General features: G+C 51.0%; 1 protein-coding gene across 1 annotated transcript; it reads right to left on the bottom strand.

Annotated features, from left to right (window-relative positions):
• Window positions 1-9189: 9189 nt before the first annotated feature.
• FMOD (fibromodulin) lies at window positions 9190-19219 on the bottom strand. The gene is made up of 3 exons (XM_081121212.1): window positions 19003-19219; window positions 15370-16357; window positions 9190-10973 (listed from the first exon to the last, which is right to left on the bottom strand). Exons 2-3 carry the CDS (start codon window positions 16346-16348, stop codon window positions 10822-10824), a joined length of 1131 nt encoding a protein of 376 aa, XP_080977338.1. The 5' UTR covers window positions 16349-16357; window positions 19003-19219; the 3' UTR covers window positions 9190-10821.
• Between the last annotated feature and the right edge of the window lie 550 nt (window positions 19220-19769).

Raw genomic sequence — 19769 nt, 5'->3', positions numbered from 1 at the left:
CTTCACTCCAGCCCTGCCGCTGGCTGGCTGTGTAACCTTGAGCAGTTACTTAACCTCTCTGAACCTCAGTTTCTGTCTGTGATAAAGGCTAATGAGAACAGCACCTACCTCCTGGCATTCCTGTGACAAAATGCCTGGCATGCAACGCTGATTGATAAATGATATTACTTTAAGTATTAATAACAAAGGAATGACTATTCCTTTCCCATATTTAATCTCAGCCCTTCATTCTTAATTTTGGTGCTGGCGGGAACACTTGATTCTATTAACATTCCTATCAGTAAAGCAATATAAGACTCAGAATGAAACTTAGGACTGTCTGATAGTTCCCAGCCTTAGCGTGTGTCCTGCTCTTAGCTCTTGGATTTTACCTTGGGAGAAGTCTCTTGGCAAGACAAGATTCTTCAAGGACTTTCTTCAAATTCCTTCCTCTTGAAAATTTTAGAACAGCTGCATCTGAGGATTTATAGTAAATTCTATTTTAATAGGATTTAACATTCTCCTTTTTTCATGGATTTGTGGAGTGTCCTACCTAATCTCTCCATATACCCACATTAACTCCACGATGGGATTGTTTTCCCCAAACTCCTGAAGTCCTTTTTTGTTACCCAGAGAGAGACTCATCTCTTTTGCCTTCTGTCTTCCTCAATAACTCTACACATTGGCACATAAATTCTCTTCCATGAACGCAGAGACTGGCAATCCGGTGCTCACAGGCCCCTGCCAGCTGCCTGTTTCTATTACCTGCTGGGCCCTGCTGATGTCAGAAGGGAGCCTTAGTTGATGTTTTGTTGTTAAGAACAAAAGCAATGACGTATCTGAGGCCCTCCATGGTGTCAGATGATGGGGACAGGGAGGAGGGTAAGGAGCACAAAGACCTTGGTGTGCGGTTCCGTGGGAAGCCAATAGACCTGGGTTTCAGTGGTGAGTCTGTGCCTTTAGGGTTAAGCCAAAAGTGGTAGGTCTCAATTACCCTACCTGTAAAATGGGTGAATCATACCTGTGTCCTTACCGTATAGATATTTTAGGAAGAGAAATAAGGTTATACAATTGAGAGTACTTCATATTTTTTGACAAAAAGAAAAAAGGTGTGTGTGTGCATGTGTGTGGTGGGGGGGTAATGGGCTATTAAATCTACTGCATGCCAGTATTTTCATTGGGCCCCCCAAAATATGACCCAGCAGGTGTTATTAAAAACTTATGAAGCCAGCTCTGTGCTACCTGTTGTGGGGTATATGGAGGAATCATATGACATGATCTCTACCTTTAAAGAATTTACAATCTAACCTGGTTGCTCAGCTGACACATGAAACATTGATGTGTGGCACTTACTGACCGTGGGTTTACAGCCGTGGTTTCCCACCGCATCCCCCTCTATTCGGCAAAGAAAGGATAACCTGGTGACGTGACAGGGCCAATGGGTGGGTGGGCCCCACTCTGACCAGCACGCCTGCTGGCCTCTGACCTCTCCCTTTCCAGCTTTGGAGGAGCACAGGGTCTCACAGACTCCTCAGGCTGCCTTCCCAGGGCCTCATGCCTCGTGTCCCGGGCCTGGGGAGATGCCAGTGCATTCCCTGGGGCCTCCTCTCCTGCTCACTTTTGCTGCAGCCCGTCACCCACAGTCATGTCGGTACCTGTTCCTGATGCTTCCTCACCTGCCCCTGCCCACTGCCCTCGCTTACAAAGCCATGATAGCTATTGTAGCTGCAGTGGCTGCTCTGGGGTGGGCCCTGGGGGAACACTAGGGCTGCTGTTGTCCCCACCGATCCTGTTCTGGGCAAGAAAGTCCACCCCACCCCCCATCCACAACAGGAAGAAGGTGCTAGTGTGCCCCTTCTAATTTCTTCCTTTGCCTCCCTCCCCCACCAAATAGACTAGAAGAGATGCAAGGTGCTCACCTTTTCCCACAGCACAGGGAGAGGGCTGTGCCCTCATTTGGAAACACCCCCAGCCTTCTTGGTGGAGGGTCAGTCCCATCGCTGCATGCCTGGCTGGCAGAGTCTGGCCTCAGATCCCAGTGTTTGGCTGGCAGATTTAGGTCCTCTCCTTTTTTGGGATTGCGAATGAAGGCTCGGCATAAATACTAAGAAGGAATAGATCAGTACTGTTTGAAAATTAAAGGTGCCAATCAAAATAAAAATCAAACCAAGTCTCACCCAATCAGATTGTCGAAATTATTCAGTTCTGAAGCAATATTTGGCATTGTGGGGACATGGGGACACGGGGGCTCTCATCTACTGTGGGCACGAGTACGTTTGTACAACTCCGTGGAGAGCAGTTTGACAGCAGCAGGTAAAGGTAAACTGTTCATACTTCATAGCTGGCAGCTCCCTCCTGGACATAAACACCAGGGTTCCTAACTGGCAGTGCTTTGCCCCCAGGGAACATTTGCCAACACTGGAGACACTTTTAATTTTGACTGGAGCAGGCACAGTGCTACTGGCATCTAGTGAGTAACAGCGAGGGATGTTGCTAAACACAGTCTACTCTGTCCCCCCCACCCCTGCCCGACGAAGAATTATCCAGACCCAAATGCCAATAGCACTGCCGTTGAGAAACCCTGGCATACGCACTAGACAGACTTTCAGATGCAAGCCCAAAAAGACAGGTAAAAGAGTGTCCACTGCATTGTTTATTTCTAACAGTAAAATGTTGAACATAACCTTAGTTATTTGAGATTTTAGTCCCTCCCAAAGGAGACTAGAGAAATCAATTTAGATGTATGCATACAGTAGTTAGAATGAATGAACCAGAACTACAAGGATCTATGTGGCCAAGCCTTGAACACAATAGGCAGTGAAAGAAGCAGAGTGATACATGAAGTACCACTATATGCAGTTTATAGGCACAAACAACTCTCTGCTTAGTTTATGGACACAAAAGAGGTAATAAGATGATGAAACACACAAACCTCAGAGAGAGCTTCTCTGGAGAGGAAGCGACGGGAGAGGGAAGAGGTAAAATGGAAGCTGAAATGCATTGCAAAGTTTTGTTTTCTTAAAAATTTCTCTAAAGCAAAAATGACAACGATAGCATTTGGTAAATCCAGACGTTAAACACATGGGTCTTTATGGTGTTGTTTTCTGTGCTTTGTTGTAGGTTTGAAATATTACATAATGAATTTTAAAAGGAACAATATAGGCTCGGGGGTTTACACGAATCGTTTTCCATCTGCACCTACCCAGAAGGATGCCTCCCTTCTCTCGCTCTCGTTTGCTTTGGTGCTTATGCGATGTCTACCTTGGACTGTTTTTGCCATTGTCAGGATGTTATCCACCGGATGGCAGGACCTGAGTCTGGTTTGTGCCCAAGCCCCTGGAAACATCTGTCTGGCATCTTAGATCAGGAGTGGGGCAAGTTTTTTTCTGCCAAGGGCCATTTGGATATTTATAACATCATTCGTGAGCCATACAAAAATTAGCTATGAAAAAAGTTCCTAGATTTATTGAATTTCAAGTCCTGCCTGTGGTTGCCTTGGCAGGGCCAGACCAAATGACTTCCCTGGCTGTATACGGCCCGCGGGCTGGGTTCCTCACCCCTGTCCTAGATGAAGCTCTTCTAGTCTGCCTTAGGGAAGTCCCCTTTAGATGATATAATGGACTAACCAGTGTCCCCCCCATGAGTCCACTCAGACAGTTAAAATATGACCTTATTTGGTCTTTGTACATGAAATTAGTTAAACATCAAGATGAGATAATAATGAATTAGGATGGTTCCTAAATCCAATGACTAGTGTCCTGATAAGAAAAGGAGAGGACACAGAGGGAAGACAGTCGGGTGAAGACGGGCAGGCGGAGAATGGAGTGATGTGGCCACAAGCCAAAGAACACCAGGAGCCACCAGAAGCTGCGAGAGGCCAGGGAGGATTCTTTCCTGAAAACTTCAGAGGAAGCGAGGCCCTCCTGGCACCTGGATCTTGGACTTCTGGCTTCCAGAACTGCGAGAGAAAAAGTAAAGCTTCAAACTTGTTTTCTGCCACCCAGTTTGTAGTACTTCATTACGGCAGCCCTGGGAAACTCCTACGGATGGGTTCTGTAGGCTTGAAAGCAGGCTCAAAGCAGTGTGAGCCAGAACGAAGTATTTCCAGATTCAGAGGAAGGAGGCATCTGTATGCAGCAGGCCTGATTCATTCAAGGGCACCCTGCACCCACCGGGCGCCTGCTACTCAGCTCCGCGGAGCTGCGGTGGAGGCAGGCGTGGGAGCCAGTGAGCTTCCTGAACCTTCTTCCCCAGATTTCCCCAGAGGAGGCTCTGCCATTGGTTTGGCAGAGTGCAAGAGAAGGGGTCTGCGGAATGCCCTCTGGTGAGGACAGGGCGGCCGTGGCCCACACACCCAGGCTCCAGGCAGGAGCGGAGCTCCCCGTGATCCGTGGTCTGCTGCTGGTGGTGCCGGTGGAGCCGGTGGTGTCTGTGCCCTGCCAGCGGCGGCTGTAGGTCTGTATGGACAGGGTCTCAGGCACTGTTTTGGCTGCACACCCTCAAACCTGGTTCTAGAGCCCTCCCAGAGTCTGTGAGCCACGTGATACGACACCCCCTTCCTTAAGGAGCCAACAAACAGATAAAGACATCAAGGCCTTTTCTAATTAAATCAGCTAAATTCAATTTCTGTTGCTAGAGATTTGGGACTGACACAACCCCTCCTTCTATCTGATGGTCTGACTTCCAGATAGTCCTTATTGATTGCATGTCTTAGATTTCTGAGGACACAAATGTTTGTGTTTTTTCAATCCTCACCTGAGGATATGTGCTTTTTAAGTGGATTTTTAAAGAGAGAGGAAGGGGCGGGGGGAGAGAGAGAGAGAGAGAGAAGCATCGAAGTGAGAGAGAAATATCGATTGGTTGCCTTCCATATGTGCCCCTGCCAGGGATCGAACCCACAACACAGGTATGTGCTCTGACCAGGAACTGGGGATCGAACCCACAGCCTGGTTATGTGCCCTGACTGGGAATCAAACCCGCCGTCTTTTGGCGTACGGAACAATGCTCCAATCAACTGAGCCACACCTGCCAGGGCACTTTTCATACTTTTAAGGTACCACATGGAAGGATGGGCCAGGAAGCACCAGCTGACACTCGGCCGGGGCTGAAGCCATCAGGGGTGCACTGAGCCCACTCCCGTGTTGCCACAATGATACCCCCACCTGATCCTGACTCACCTTTCCTCCTGGGCTTGGAGCAGATCTGGGCTCTGTGGCTTCTTCCTTGAAACAGCTTTTCCCACACCTTCTTGTGCAAACTGCAATTGTTGGCTCTAGTATCTGACTCAGATCTGCCTCTAGAACTACAGGCCAAACCTGGCACCAATGGCATGCATCTGTTACTGTCCCCTCTTGTCTCCAGAGCCTTATTTTGCCAAGGCCCATGGCTCTGTATGACATCTGTGGAGGAGACGTGGGGCTTATTGGGGTAGATGTTCTCTGCTGGTGGGTTTTAGGAGGGTTCAGGATGAACCCTACTGCTTCTTAATGCTTCTGCTTATGTAGGTGGGTCCCATTATCTTCTCTTGGGACTCTGACCCATTTCCTGTTATTATTTCTTAAACTGGGTCAAGTGTAATTCTTTCTTTTCTAAGTGTAGCTGGCAACCCGGATACGTAGGTGGAAACAGTGCATTTATGTTTACGTTTGCAATTTTTGTTGGAGCCCTGTATGACAGGGCAAGGTCTGCTCGGTTCTTCTGCCTAGTTCAGCCTTTCTGTGCTACTCTCCCCCCCTTTTCTGCTCCCTGAACTACGTGGGGAAGCCAAGGACTTGGTCGACCTCTGTCAGTCCTGCTCAAACCACATGTGGGCTCTGTCCCCAGGGCATGGCCTAGTTTCCAGGAAGGATCACTGCTCTGGAAACTCACGCTGCCATGGGGTTGAGCAATGTGTTTGCTTCCATTGGGCACACATGGTTCCCTGGGTCACCTAGAGGCTCAGTCGGTGGTGAAAGCCTCCATCAGTCTGTCTGAGGCAGAATTCTTTCTGGGAGAGTGTGAGGGGGTCTACACAGGATACTTAGTCTCCTGATGACACCCTTTAGCTGTGGACCCTGTACCATGGCTGAGCTAAGGAATGAAAGAGTGGTTCCCGGCCCCCCAGGGAGAGGGTGCTTGGGGCTGCTCTTGCAGCTTTGCTGGCCACCCCAGCCCTCATCATTCCTTACTCTTCAGAAAGAATGAAGGGACATTTTGTCCACATGTTTCTGTTGACACATCAAACAGTCTCATGGGCTTTAATCAACTGTGTCTCTTAAGCAGCTAAGGCAAATTGCATATTTTTATTATTTTCTGGGCAAACTCCACAGCAAGTACCTTGAGAGCTCTGTGTTCATTCTTTCATATCCTAAATTTATCAACTAGTGATACATTGTCTGGCTCGGAGTTTTGCGTGCAGTTAAAATTTGTTGAGTGGCTGAGCTGCACTCAGAGAGAGAAGACCACGACTTGTCTTCTCTTCTTGCCTTTTCTCTATGGTCCAGGTTTCTGCCTGTCTTTTCATGGGTTAACTTACAGGAATTCCTGAATTTGGATGAGAAGACCCTATTTTTATTTCTCATACAACTAACTGAAAATTAATATGCCTGTCAATTATGAAGGTAGCAAAGAACAACCGTGTTAGCAGTACCTGAGGCTTCATCACCAACTGAAATCACAGGTATTTTTATGTCACATTAATTACTGAAAACACTTAGAAACACCATTTATGGTCATCAGCAATTCGAAATGACTGTTGCTAGATCTTGTTATTTAAAATATTTCCTATGTAAGCATTTATATATTTTATAACTATTTAAATGTAATTGGTTTCTTTTGAAAAAACTATATATTTTATTATATGCCTTTGAAAACTTTTAGAAAAGAGGTCTATAGGCTTCACCAGACTGTCAAAGGGGTTCACTGCACACAAGGTCAAGACCCCCGCTTACACCCTGCCTTCTGGGGTCTTGATTTTTGGTCCATGCCCGTGGGGCTGGGTGCTAACCAGAGCAGGTTTGGGAGAACTGGGAGCCTTTTCAGTTTCAGAAAGCCTCTGATGGTGCGAAGCAAGATGCTGCCCACTAGTGGCTGGAGGATAGAACTGGGAGACTGCTTACAACACAGGCCTTAGCACAGCAGGCTGGGGATGTTGGTAGTGTCTTGGTGCTTGTGCCTGAAACTAGAGAACAAAGGCAATAGGTGGTTTTACCCCTGCCTACAAGTCCAGGCTCATCACTTAAAAATCTCTTCCTTGGTCTCTGTGCTCCTGCCATTTTCTCTGTCTTTCAGTGTCTCGAAGCTTCCTCTTGCATTAGGGCGTTAATACATGCTATTACCTGGGCTGCACTGCCCCTCCCGTCACCTCACCTGGATAGCTACACTCTCCCTCCGCATCTGGGTCCCTGCGCCTGAGCCTCCACTCTAGGCCAGGCTCCTTGACAATCCTCGACTAGATCTGTGCTCACAGCTCCTTCTCCTCGGGGTGGTTTTTCTTGCCGTTGATCATCGTATATCATCGCACTAGACTATGAAACCCCTGAGGGCAGGGACTGTTTGCTTTTTTTCTCTGCAGCATCCCCAGTGCCTGCCCAAGGGCACTGAGTAAACATTCATTAATGAAGAGTGAATTTGAATTGGAAAATTCATAAAGGGACTGTGAATACGAGCAGAATGGACTTACATCCATGAACAATAAAGTCAGATGGTCTCTTCCACTGTGACACCCCATTACTACCAAGCATCTCCATACTCCTAGAGGTCCTACTTACACCAGTAACACAGGGCTCTCCGGGGTCACACAGTAGGAACAGTGTAGCAAGACTGACAGGCCGGGGAAACAAAGGGCCTGGGGTCAGACCCTGGCCTCGATGCTTCCTTCCTGGGTGACCTCAGCCTCTTTGTGCCTCAGTTTCCTCATCTGTAAAATAGTGAAAATAATAATACCTCTAGCATAGGATGGTTAGGAATGCTAATGAGGTAAATAAGGAAAGCACGCAGCACATAAGTACTGATCAAATGGTACCTAAAGGAAAAGAGTCAATGGAGCCTAAGGCACGGTCAATCCACTCTGCCTACCCTCTAGAGAAGCACTGGGTTTGGAAAGGAGGGCAGCGTGCAGCAGGGCTGGGCCTGGCTCCCATTCCTCCCCCTGCTCTGTCTTGGTTGGGATACTCATGGGAGCCACTAAGAAACAAAACTTAAAAGCAGAGCCCTGGTTGGGTGGCTCAGTTGGCACATCAAAAGGTTGTGGGTTTGCTTCCTGGTCAGAGCACATACCTGGGTTGTGGGTTCTATTCTTGGTTGGGGCGTGTAGGAGAGACAACTGATCATTGTTTCTCTACCCCCCTCCCCCCACATCTCTCTCTTCTTCTCTCTAAATATCCTAGGGTGAGAATTTAAAAAAATTTAGAGGCAAAGGACTCTTTCTTGTAGCTTGGCTTCATCCCTGCCTATGTGTCCATGTCTCCACCTCCCTCAGGATGTGCTGAATGTTCTGTCCTTGCAGAAGGGCCTGTGCTTCCAGTCATGATTTCCTTCTGATCTTTTATACACTCACATCCCTGCCTAATTCTTGCTCCAGGGATTTAGAATCAAAATAGTTTACTCTGGATTCAGATAGGGCTATAACATTGGTAACACACTTGGCACAGAATTTCTCAGAATATAGTAGTGCTCCATAAATATCAGTTGTTTCTCTATTAGAGAACAGTGGATTGTCCTGAAAGTGAAATCCTGGTCTGCCCTCTTAACTTTATAACAGTTGCTAAGCACCTAGCACAACATCTGACACTGAAAGGCTTTCAAGAAATGTGCTGGTCGAAAAGGATGAGTGAAAGAACGCTTATTTTTCTCTTCCAGGCCCAACCGGGCTTTGCAGTGCTTGACTGCCCCACTTCTGCACGTTGCCGCTAGAGGGCAGGAGAGGTTAAGACAAGAATACTCAGGACCAGTGAGACCCAGAATGCTTGAAAAAACCAGTTCTTTATCTCTTGGGGACCGAGTGGAAGGAAATGTGTAGCTAGAGAGATTGAAGTTAGACTTCAAGAACTTCCAGTGAACAAAGTATGCTTCCTAGAGATTTTATACAGGTGATTTTTTTTTTTTTTTTCCCCTTTAGCTACATCTGCCCAAGCAGAATAGATGAGAAAGCAGGCTCTTTCGGTCTGAGGCTTATATGACCCTACTAGGTCCTCTTAAAGTGCCTGCCTTTAATGACTCCATTCTTGCAGATGCAGTTGTAGAATACCTTTATTAGTCAGGTTAGCCACCACTCATGCTTTTCCTATATAAGGATCCTTTATAGAGGCATGATGGTGTTCACATGCAGATGCTTTCTGAAGAGCCCTGGGGCGGGGGCAGCTTTGCCCCTCACACCAGAGCTCCTTGGTTGAAATGAGCTGGTTTGGCTTTTGTGGATTTCAGGGTCTGGAGCCACGAACATAGTCCAAGGATCCCCCCTTCGCTTCTTGAGAAACACACACAGCATCAAGGACACAATGGCATCTGGGCAGGGGCCAGGCTAGGGCTCTCTCTCTCTCCCAGCAGTCCCCACCCTGGGCTTCCCAGATGGCTCCATCCCCATGATGCCCCAAAGAGAAGGAATGTTAGGCCCCAGGCAACATTACCTTTCAGAAATGGGGAGAAGTCAATGCTCTCCAGCCAAGCTATAAAGCAACAGGCATCCTCAGTAATGAGGGTGTAGCTCAGAGATGCGAAAGCAGAGGGTTTTATGCTCAGCACAGGAAAGAGTTGGCTGCCTGGCCTGGGCTTCACGGGCCCAGTGAGCATCTCCAGCCAGAGCTGGTACTACAGAACTGTGGCCTTGGCACAAATCAATTAATGCAGGAGAACCACAGCCTCCTCCTTGAGCTAGCAGGCAAGTCCAGGGCTAGTTGGAGTCTGTCGGAGTCTCCCATCAGGATGGAGATCTTCCTGCTTGGATAAGAGGAGGAAGAGCCAAACTACCTCTCTAATGCTCTGAGAACCACATGGTCTCCCCTTTGAGGATAAAGATCCAAGTAGGGAGCTGCTGCCAATGTGGAAAGTGCAGGGCAGGAACAGAACTACTGGGGAGCCCCATCAGTACAGCCTAGTCTGACTCCCCTCTTTTGAAGTCTGATCTACCTTCGAAAAACTGCCCGGCTGCTAAGGTATAGCCCCATCCATTGATCTAAGCCTAAGGTTGGTTGTCTCCTCCCACATCAGGCCCTGAATATTGTCATCATACTGGTGACCTCCTCTGGTGGCTTTCAAGGAGTGAGGTTAGGGAGGCATAGGGGTGACTCTTGGTGACCTCCAATTTCAGACACCAGCGTGGGTTCTCTGGTGGCAGGTGCCCAAGTGCCTTGGGGCCTCCTGTCTCTGCCTAAGGCATAGAAGAGCTGGCTGTGCAGCAAGCTGAGTGGCTGGGGGCAGTTAGGAGGAGGCAGGTGGACTAGAGGTATATTCTGAGCAGCAATGCGCGCCAGCCCAGGGGAGCGGCATGACCAGCCCCGGACATGGGCGCGCTGCCCAGAGCTGCTCAGAGTCCGGGCTCGGTGGGAAAGCAGGCTGTGTACTGTGACCAAGCAACTTTTAAAGTTCATGACACCAGATCAGCGGGAAGAACCTAAGGGCAGTGAGAGTTCTGACGTTGGGACTGTCGGGGATTACTCCCTCTGCCGCCACTTCTGTCCTGGAAACTAGAGCTGGGCCGTGTCCCTCCTCCCACCCGACCCTGCCCACAGGGAAGAAGGCTACAGGGGGCGCGTGGAGTTCTGTCACATGGTCTGTCCCAGACCTTCCAGCAAAAGCCAAACCAAACCATCAAGCCAAATGCAGTGGGGCGAGGGGCCCTGGCCCCCGCGCCCAGGGCGAGGCCGCTCAGATCTCGATGAGGCTGGCCTGGCGCAGGCAGAGCGGCGCGTCCTCGGGCATCGCGTTCCGCTGGATCTCGTTGCCGTCCAGGCGCAGCACCTGCAGCTTTGAGAAGTTCATGACGTCCACCACGGTGCAGAAGCTGCTGATGGAGAACTCTGTGGGGACAAGAGGGGCGGCAGTGGGTGGCAGAAGCCCGGATCCGGGACCCGGATCCACAGCGAGGCCAGGCAGCCTGTGAAACTGCTCGGTGCCCGGGCTGGAACCTGGCTGAGGGCCCCAAGCGTTCTCCAGGATTGGGCGTCATACCGACTCGCACCCCTAGGGGGCGCGACCAGGGCGGCCTGGATCTCCGCCGTCTGCTCCGCCTCCTACCCCGTCCCCAGCCTGGCCTGTGCTCTGCAGACCCTGCGACGCCCGTGACTGTTCTTCCAACCAGGACCTGGTCTCTTCCCATCCGTGCAGCGGGGGGGGGGCAGACGGAGCTCAAAGGCCAACCCTAGCAGCTCAGAGGTGTGGGTAGCTTCCCAGAGGGCCTTGCAAACTGCTTTGAGATGGAAGACAAGGGAAATGGAGGGACTTCCATCTGGACTATCTCCGGCCACTTTGCAGACAGAGAAAGTGGCAGGGAACGAAAGTGAGAACTCCTGGGCGGAGAGACTGTGTCTGCGTGCCCGAGCTTGGGGGGCTGTGCCCCTCCATTCCCAGCACTGCCTGGGAGTGAGCAGGGCTCCGAGGCTCACGGAGAGGACAATTCACGGACGAACCAGGCTGCCGTGAACCTCCAAAGTCAAGCACACAACCCCCCTGCTCCTGCACTTCTAATGATTACGGTTTATCTCTTCTTTAAAAATCTCAAAAGACTTTCCCCCTTTTGAAGCTTTCCTGCCGAGCCACGTAACCCTAATCGGTACGGCAGTTGTTTGGTTTTAACAGATCCTGCTGCTGCCTTCCCCCCCCCCCCCCCCATCCCTCTGGTTGCCCTCTTAAGGCAAATCAACCACCTCTGTCTGGAGTCTACTGGCCAGGCGCCTGAAAGGAGAAAAGCAAGAACTCAGTTAAAAATCCTGCAGGGACAACAAAAGCCACCACTGAAAAGCTCCGAGGCCCCCGGGGCTCCCCCAGCGACCGTCGAGGCGGGGCCTGGGGGGGGGGACCCCGCCGCGCGCTCGGGGCTGCAGCCGCGGGCCCACCCGGAGCCCGCCTTTTGCGTCCACCAGGGGCGCTGTCAGCTTGCGGGGGTCGGGAGCCGTGCGGGCTGCAGCCGGGCTGCGGGAGCGCAGGGAGGGGTTCCCAGGGGCCGCGGGGGAGGGCGCGGGGAGGGCGCGGGGAGGGCGCGGTTATGCGGGTGCAAAAGGAGGCGGCGAGGAAGACGGTATAGAGAGCTCCCAGGCAGGCGAAGAGCGTGTTTTTAAATTAGCACAACCACTAGTTTTCAGCCTGTTAACTGACCCAGAGGAGATGAGGTGAGGCTGCAGCCAGTTAACTTGCACTGTAAACGGAAGCGGGAAAACCCTCGCCAAAGCGTAATGAGACTCTGGGCGCAGTGGGGAGGTGAGACATCTGAAGTGCTTTGGGTAATAGAGCAAAGCACTAGGGAGAGAAAATCTAAGTGCTCTGGGTAATAGACCAAGTGGCCTCTGAGTGGGCAGGTCGGGGGCAGAGCAAAGGCCGGGGGCTGGGTGCACAGTGTCGGCACAGAAGCAATGGGGTGGGGTGGGGTGGGGGGCTGGGGAGATGTAGAGTGGCCCCGTGTATCATTTCCAACACTATTTGGGGCTACGCTGGAGGTCCTAGGATTGAATCTGGAGCCCTCAGACCATCTGTTCAAATCCTGGATCCCAAATCTGCCCATAATAAATATGGGGGTGCTTGGGGGGCTGCTGGCCACACAGTGTATGTAGATTCTACCCATGTGTTGGGTACTGTGCGCCCCCCTGTGTTTCTTCTCCAAGCTCATTCACAGCACAGGGCTCTTCTGCTTGGAGACTCCGAGGACACTTTCCAGCCCAGATTAAAAACTGACATAAGTCTTTCCAAATTCCTCCCGCTGAACCCGCCCCACTCCACTGGATCCCAAAGCTACTGAATACAGTCCGAGTTGTGTTCCCTTGCCGTTGCCAGGCTGGAAAGTCTGAGGGAGATGCTAGTGGGAGAAGGAAGAGGCGGGCGAGGTCAGGCCTTTCCTCGCACACCCTTTAGTTCCCGCCCTTCTTTTGGCTCCTTCCACAGACGGCTGCCTCAATCCCGCCTGCACCCCCCACCCCTGGCCCCTGACTGCCTGTGCAGGGACCTTTCTGTCATTCGCCCTAGGAGAGGGGCTGAGCTTGGGCAACTGTCTTCCCTGCTGGTGATCTGAGTGGGAGAGATACTCCTCCCATCCTCAGCCAGAGGCGTCTGCTCCAGGTCCTTGGACAATTAGAGCAGGGGTTCAGGGTGCAATATTACATAGTCTGGGTGACCGGGAGAGACTGTTTTTTCTTCTCTGTGTCTCAGTTTCCCCATCTTTGCAATGCACAAGGTAAAATAAAACAGAACTATGCCTGTTGACTTCAAAGTGGCAGTGAGAAGAAAAGCTAATGATAATAGTAATTGTGCATTACTTTTTCAACTATGTGCCAGGCCAGGCACCTAGGACTTTCCATGCATTAATTCACTAATTAAGAAAAATGAGGAATTGGTATTATTTTGCCAAAGACAAGACTAGGAGAGAGACTGATATTGAGACAAAGAGGATTTGGCTGAAATTGTACAGGAAGGGATTTAGGGTAGACACTGAAAATTTTTAGGTTTTTTTGACTTAAGGGAGAACTTTCTTGCAAGACCTTGGGACGCTTTACTAAAGTAATTGTGTCTTTGTCAGAGCTTTTGGGAAGGGTGGGCCACCTAATATTTGAGCAGCAGATGTGGTTCTCCATGAGGGCAGAGTTATGACAGATGCTGTGATGAGCCACTTCCACCCCAGGGTTCTCTGATTGCACAGTTAGGCAATAACAAATGGGTTTTCTCCCACGCCAGCTGTGCTTTGCTGTCACATTTTCAAGGTCAAACTCTGATGAAACGCAGCATAGAATATGACATTTCTGATGTGACAGTCCTCCTGGGTTCAGAACGGGTGGCAGGTAAGTAGTAGTGACTTCTGGGTGAGACGATGGGGAGCTAGTGGAATGATGGACAGCTATGGGTAAATGCCAAACCCTTTGAGGCAGGCAACGTCTTAGAGACGTCTGAGAGCTGTCCCACTTGGAACGAGAAAGAGAAACTTTAAAGACAAAACAGTTTGCATTGCACATGATGGTGTCTTGCATTTCAAACTGGAGGACCAGACACCCTGTCACCTTTCTAGTCCCACTGTCAACCTCTGGGACTGGTACCTCTGTCTCTCGGAGGGCTGTCTAGCTCATTAACATCTTGCCAAATGACTGATCTATTCCCTGAGCACAGGGAGAAAAAGAGAAAGAGGGTGACTACTCAGTCCCTATAGGTGCTGCTGGCTCTCAGCAGGCTCGACTTCAAAGCCCCCTGTTAGTGGTCATTAATGAGTTTTTCTCTCCCTAGGGAGAGGGGGGCTTTGCTGACAGAGGGAGGGAGGTTAGATGCTGGTTCAGGACCTCCCAGCGAGGATTAGAGCATCAGAGGCCCAGAGTAATTTAAGCTCGTTCTGAACGAAAGACTCTGAGCAGGAGCTGAAAAGCAACTAGATAATCCAATCTGAAATGAATATGTTAGTTCTTAGAGGCAGAGAGGCAGCTCTTTTGGTTCCTTTAGGCATCTGCAGAGAAGTGCTTGGAAAACAAGAAGCCTGGTGTCCTTGGCCACCACTCCAGGGCTTTGGGGTGGTCAGGCTCATGTTATTCAAGGGGGACCTCTGCCCTGTCCAGGGACTCCTTGAACTCGGGGGAAAACTGACTAGAACAAGTACTGAGTTCAGCTCCGAGAGGCTGCACATTCTTGTCCAAGAGCTGTTATGTTTGAAAACAAGCAAACCCCCAGCACAAGGCCAGCTGCAGAGGCAGGAATAGGTCGTGTGGGAACAGAGCTCATCCTCTTCTGGGCCAGCGAGTAGGTGCAGATGCCCCGGTTTCTTAGCCCGCCTTCCTCCCAGAAGGGGTCCTAGAAGTTCTACTTAAACCCCCTCCCGAACCTTTCCAGACTCATATCTCACTGCTCCTCAGTACATGACCCCTTCCTTTCAGACATGAATTTCCTGGCTGTCCCCTACAGGAGACCTGTTCCATGACTGGTTCATTTGTTAGTGGCAATTCGTCTTCCCAGAATGGCTTTGTCCTGAGTCCCTCTAGCCCATGCCCACTTATCTCTCAAGACCTAGATTGAAACTTACTTCTTCTGGGAGGTCTTCTTACCAGCCCACTCCCCACTGAATTTTATTGACCCTGCTGTTTAGCGTAAGTGCAAGGCTTGGTTTTCAGGTTGCTTTATTTGTGCTCTCTAGCTACCCTACTACTATTTCTTTTGTGTTCCCACTAGCCCTCAGAATAGGGTCTTTCCAATGAAATGGACAGCCACTCCCCATGCCCCTTGCCAAGGTCTCACCATTGATCCTATTGCCTTGGAGGTAGAGGTTCTCCAGATTGGTGTTGACTGGGGGGATCTTCTGCAGCTGGTTGTAGGAGAGGTCAAGCTCAAGGATGCTGCTGGAATTAAAGGTGTTGGAGGCCAGGCCATTGTTGGTGAGACTGTTGTGGGACAACCGCACATACAACAGTTTGGGTGACCCCCGGAAGTAGCTGTCTGGGACTGAGTAGACGTTGTTGTGCTCCAGATACAGCTGCTCAAGGGCTGAGGGCAGTCCATCAGGCACCCTCCGAAGGTGGTTGTAACTCAGGTCCAGCAAGATCAAAGACCTGAGGCCCCTCAACGCACTGCCCACTTCCTGGATCTCGTTGTGTTGAAGGTACAAAGCTGTGAGGTTCTCCAGCCCCTCCAGAGCATTGTTGGGGACCCGTGAGATCTGGTTGTGGTCAAGATGGAGTTCCCTCAGGGATCGAGGCAGTGGGCCGGGCATCCGGGTCAGGTTGTTATGGTCCAGGTACAGCCTCTCCAGGTGCCTCAGCTTAGAGAACACCTTCCTGCCCACCTTCTCGCTGCTGATCTGGTTGCCGTGGAGAGCAATCCAGAGCAGCCCGGTGGCATTGTCGAAGACTCCTTCCTGGATGGAAGAGATCTGGTTGTTCTGGAAGTAGACATACTTCATGCGGGAGGGCACGAAGGGCAGATATTTCAGGTTGCGGTTGTCGCAGTACATGGCCGTGGGAAAGTTAGGTGGGCAGTCACACTCCTGGGGGCAATCTCGGGGATCTGATGGGGGTGGAGAGCCATAGGCATAGGCTGGACCTTCCTCCACCCCATAGGGGTAAGGCTCATAGGGCTCATAAGGGTAAGGTTCATAGGGATCGTAGTAGGTGGATTGCTGGCTGCGGAGGTAGTGGAACCACCAGTGGGGGTCTTCATCATACTGGGCCCAGGAGAGGGAGCAGAGCCCTGCCAGCAGCAAGACAGAGGCCCACTGCATTTTGTCTCTCTGCAGAAAGGAAGAGAGAACAGAGCAAGCAGGCATAAGTGAGACTCTAGGGAGGCAGAGTGGGTGAGCCTTAGGCTTTGGGCAGATCTAATTTAGTGCCAAACACCTGAAAATAGGAGCCTTGCTCTCACTTCCTCCATGCCTCATCCCAGCTGGACCTTGGCTATCTGAGAGGAGCTAGGTAAAATTTCCCCTGGTCATAGAGTCACAGAAGCAGAGTCTTTGAAATCAGAAGAAACTTGAATAGGGGGTGCTGCATTTTTTTGGACGGACAGATCCATTGCAAACTGAAGGTTCTGTTGGGGCAGCTGGAGAGCCCATAGCAATCCTTGTGGGGTGGGAGCTCTTCAGTCTGAATTCACATCCAACTTGGACTCCCCAGGGAAAATACTTTCCGAGAGTCTAAGGAAAAAGCCCTGTGGCTCTTTCCACGTCTTTGGGAAACCTCCAGAGTGGCTTGAGACCTCAAAGGGGAAGATCTGAACTACTTCTGAAAGATGTTTTGGTCTCTTGGGCAGGCTGAGGGTTTCTGATTTTGAGTCTTTGGGGAGGGGTGTGATCCCTCTGCAGCCACCATGAAGCTTGAACTACCCTCCAAAGTGCCAGCATCTAGAATAGTCTACTGGGTGAGAATACTCTTGGGTTAGCCGTTTGTGGCTACACATGCAACTTGGCAGGCAGTGGGTTTTTATATGACAGTTACAGATCCCCTCCAGAATGGGGACACTAGCCCCAGGAATGGCACTGAGTGCATAGAGTCTGAGTCAGTCCACTGGCTGTCCTCTGTGCTGTCTAGAGAAGTATCAGCTCTCTTCATGCTCCACCAGGGACATTACGCAAGAGCCACATGGGGCCAAGATAAATGAATTGAGGAACACCAAAAAGGAATAGGAATTGAAGACTCTCAGATGGGCCCAAGGGAACGTGACTTTAGAATGGAGTTCTGGCGCCCCCCTCTCATCCCAAGCTCCCTGTGGAGACATCTGGATTACAAGCTCCATATCAAGACCCCCCACACTGGCATCAGCCCGTTGCCTTTGAGCTTATGTGCTAGTGAGATGAGAACAGGAGGCCTGGAGAGAAATGTGGGCTTAGTATCATCTGAGAGGGAAGGTGAAGGTATGGGAGATGAGGGGCCAGAGGGTGACATATCAGGCCTGAGTACTCTGCTCTGAATACCTACAGCCAAAGTGCTGCATAGCCCCTGTGAGCAATGGGCACTGTCCAGAGGTTCGAGGGTCACCCTTGGATAGGGAAGCCTTAGAAACTTTTTTGGTCCTGGAAAAGTCATATATGTTTCTCACCTTGCATTTGGGCCTTGCTGAGGTTGGCAACTGTGGACAGGAGAAAGAAAGAAGTCTAAAAGCCAGCATCAAATTCAATGAACTGATGGGGAGGACCCTGACTGTGACAATATAGTCACTTCGTGGTCATCACCCCTCCCAGACCTCTTTGTTCCCTGAAAGCAGTTCTCTTAGGCCAGCTTCATTCCATCAGCCTCTGGGCTGCAGAGGAAAGGCACCCACCCTGGCTCACTCTCAAGCAGCCTGAAGCCTCAGACAAAGAGTGCACAGTGTTTCTGAGAAGCCAACCCAATTGCCCATTGCCTGGGCACGCTGGCTGGACCCTGGCTCTGGCCAGGAGTGAAGACTGATGGAGCGGCCCACTGCCAACAGCGCATTTTTCCATGCACAGCTCTGGGCTGCTGCAGGACCAAGGTGGCTGTCTGGAGGCTGGCACAGTGAGCCTCTGTCTCCATTTCTCCTTCCAGACTGGGTACCTTGGCAGACAAGAGCCATCTTCCTCTTCAAGACTCAGCTTTCCAGGGGCTTGCATCCTGCCCACTTTGGCCTCCCCTTAGGAGCCCTGACTGCTGACAGGGTTGGTGGGGACCTTATGCCTCCTCTTGTCCTAGCCCCATCTCTTAGCAATGTTGCTCCAGCATTGTCTACTCTGAAATTACCTCCTAATGCTGGAGACCCTCCTGTGCTCAGAGTTCTGTGAGGTGGAAAGTTCCCAGGACTACCACTCTGTGAACTGGGGAAGCCTACTCAGGAGCTGCTGCTGTTCTTTCATTTCTCCTCTCTAGAGAACCATCCCTCCCTCCTATCAGAGTGGAGGAGCTCAAGCCAGAAGCCACCCCCTTCCTGGACTGGACCCCCACTTTACAGTTCCCTAGACATGGTCAACTCCCAACACTTCTCTCTCTCCCTTTCACCTCAGCAACACACACACACACACACACACACACACACACACACACACACACACAGACACAATACACAAAACTGCCCTCCTCCCACAGCAGCGTTTAGGTCCACAACCGCTCTCTATGAGAGACTGGGGGGACAGGGCAAGGGGGTGGCATTTGTGAGTAGCAGGGCAGAGCTGGCTTCCCTTTGCTTTTTCGTGCCTGAGAACCGGAGGTCCCCCCAATGATCAGAAAGGAGCTGCAGGACAAAAGCAGTATGTTGGAACCCCTTCTTTCTACTTCCCCTTGGCTCCCCCAGGCATCCTGGGGTCATGGCCCAGAGAGGGAGAGGGAGGATCGAGTCCTCCCTGCGGCCCCCTCCCGCTCCCCTGCTCCTTTCCTTTCTTTTCTTTATGGAACAAGACACAGCAACAAGTAAAATGACCACACTTACCTGGAGTTGAACCTTTCAGAGAGTCACCGCGTCCCTCTGTCTGTGGACTCCTTGCGTTGAAGGAAGTGTCTGTGAGAGAAAGAAGGAGTGAGGTGTCTACTGAGAGTGTCCGGGCCTGTGCCAGGCCAGGGTCCCGCCCCCAAATTCCTAATCAAATATTGTGAAGAGAGGGGCCGAGGAGCCGGGATCCTGGCTTTCTCAGCTCTGCTGCAGGGGCGGAGCTCACATCCGACCGCGCAAATTCTGCTGCCCGCCGCTAAAAACCCACCTCTTTCCACTCACTGTCTTCCCTGAAGCACTGGCAGCCCTGGGGCTTTCTGCTGAATGAGTTAGTGGCGCCCTAGAAGTTATTTGTACAGGCTCTTGCGAAGTGCCTGGATTTTTCATTAAACCCACAAGGGCAGATGCCGGGATGAGAGGGCCAGGAATTGGGAAGAGGCATCTTAATTAACTCTTTCAGCAACCTGCGTGTCTCCCTCCCCCCGCAGAGCTAGTGTTCACCCTCCCTGGCTCCAGCTTGCTGTGTGCTAGCGCCAGACACTTTCATTTCATCTTGGGGCTCCTCGCACTTACCTTGTTGGGCTGAACCAGGACAATATGAAATGCTGTGTGTGAGGTGCCTGGCCTAGCGCACAGCTGATGTTCACTATGTGGGAGAGCTGGTTGCTGCTGTACCCATTTTACAGGTGTGGACGCCCCGAGCAAGGGGAAGATGAGGCCAGAGGAGCAGGCAGGGGCTAGCTAGACCAGGAAGGGGCTTTTAGGCC

Source organism: Miniopterus schreibersii (assembly GCF_964146895.1).
Source record: "Miniopterus schreibersii genome assembly, chromosome: 19".
In the NCBI taxonomy this organism is placed as follows: domain Eukaryota; kingdom Metazoa; phylum Chordata; class Mammalia; order Chiroptera; family Miniopteridae; genus Miniopterus; species Miniopterus schreibersii.
Note: the sequence above shows the minus strand (reverse complement) of the source record. Positions and strands in the feature narration are given on the sequence as shown.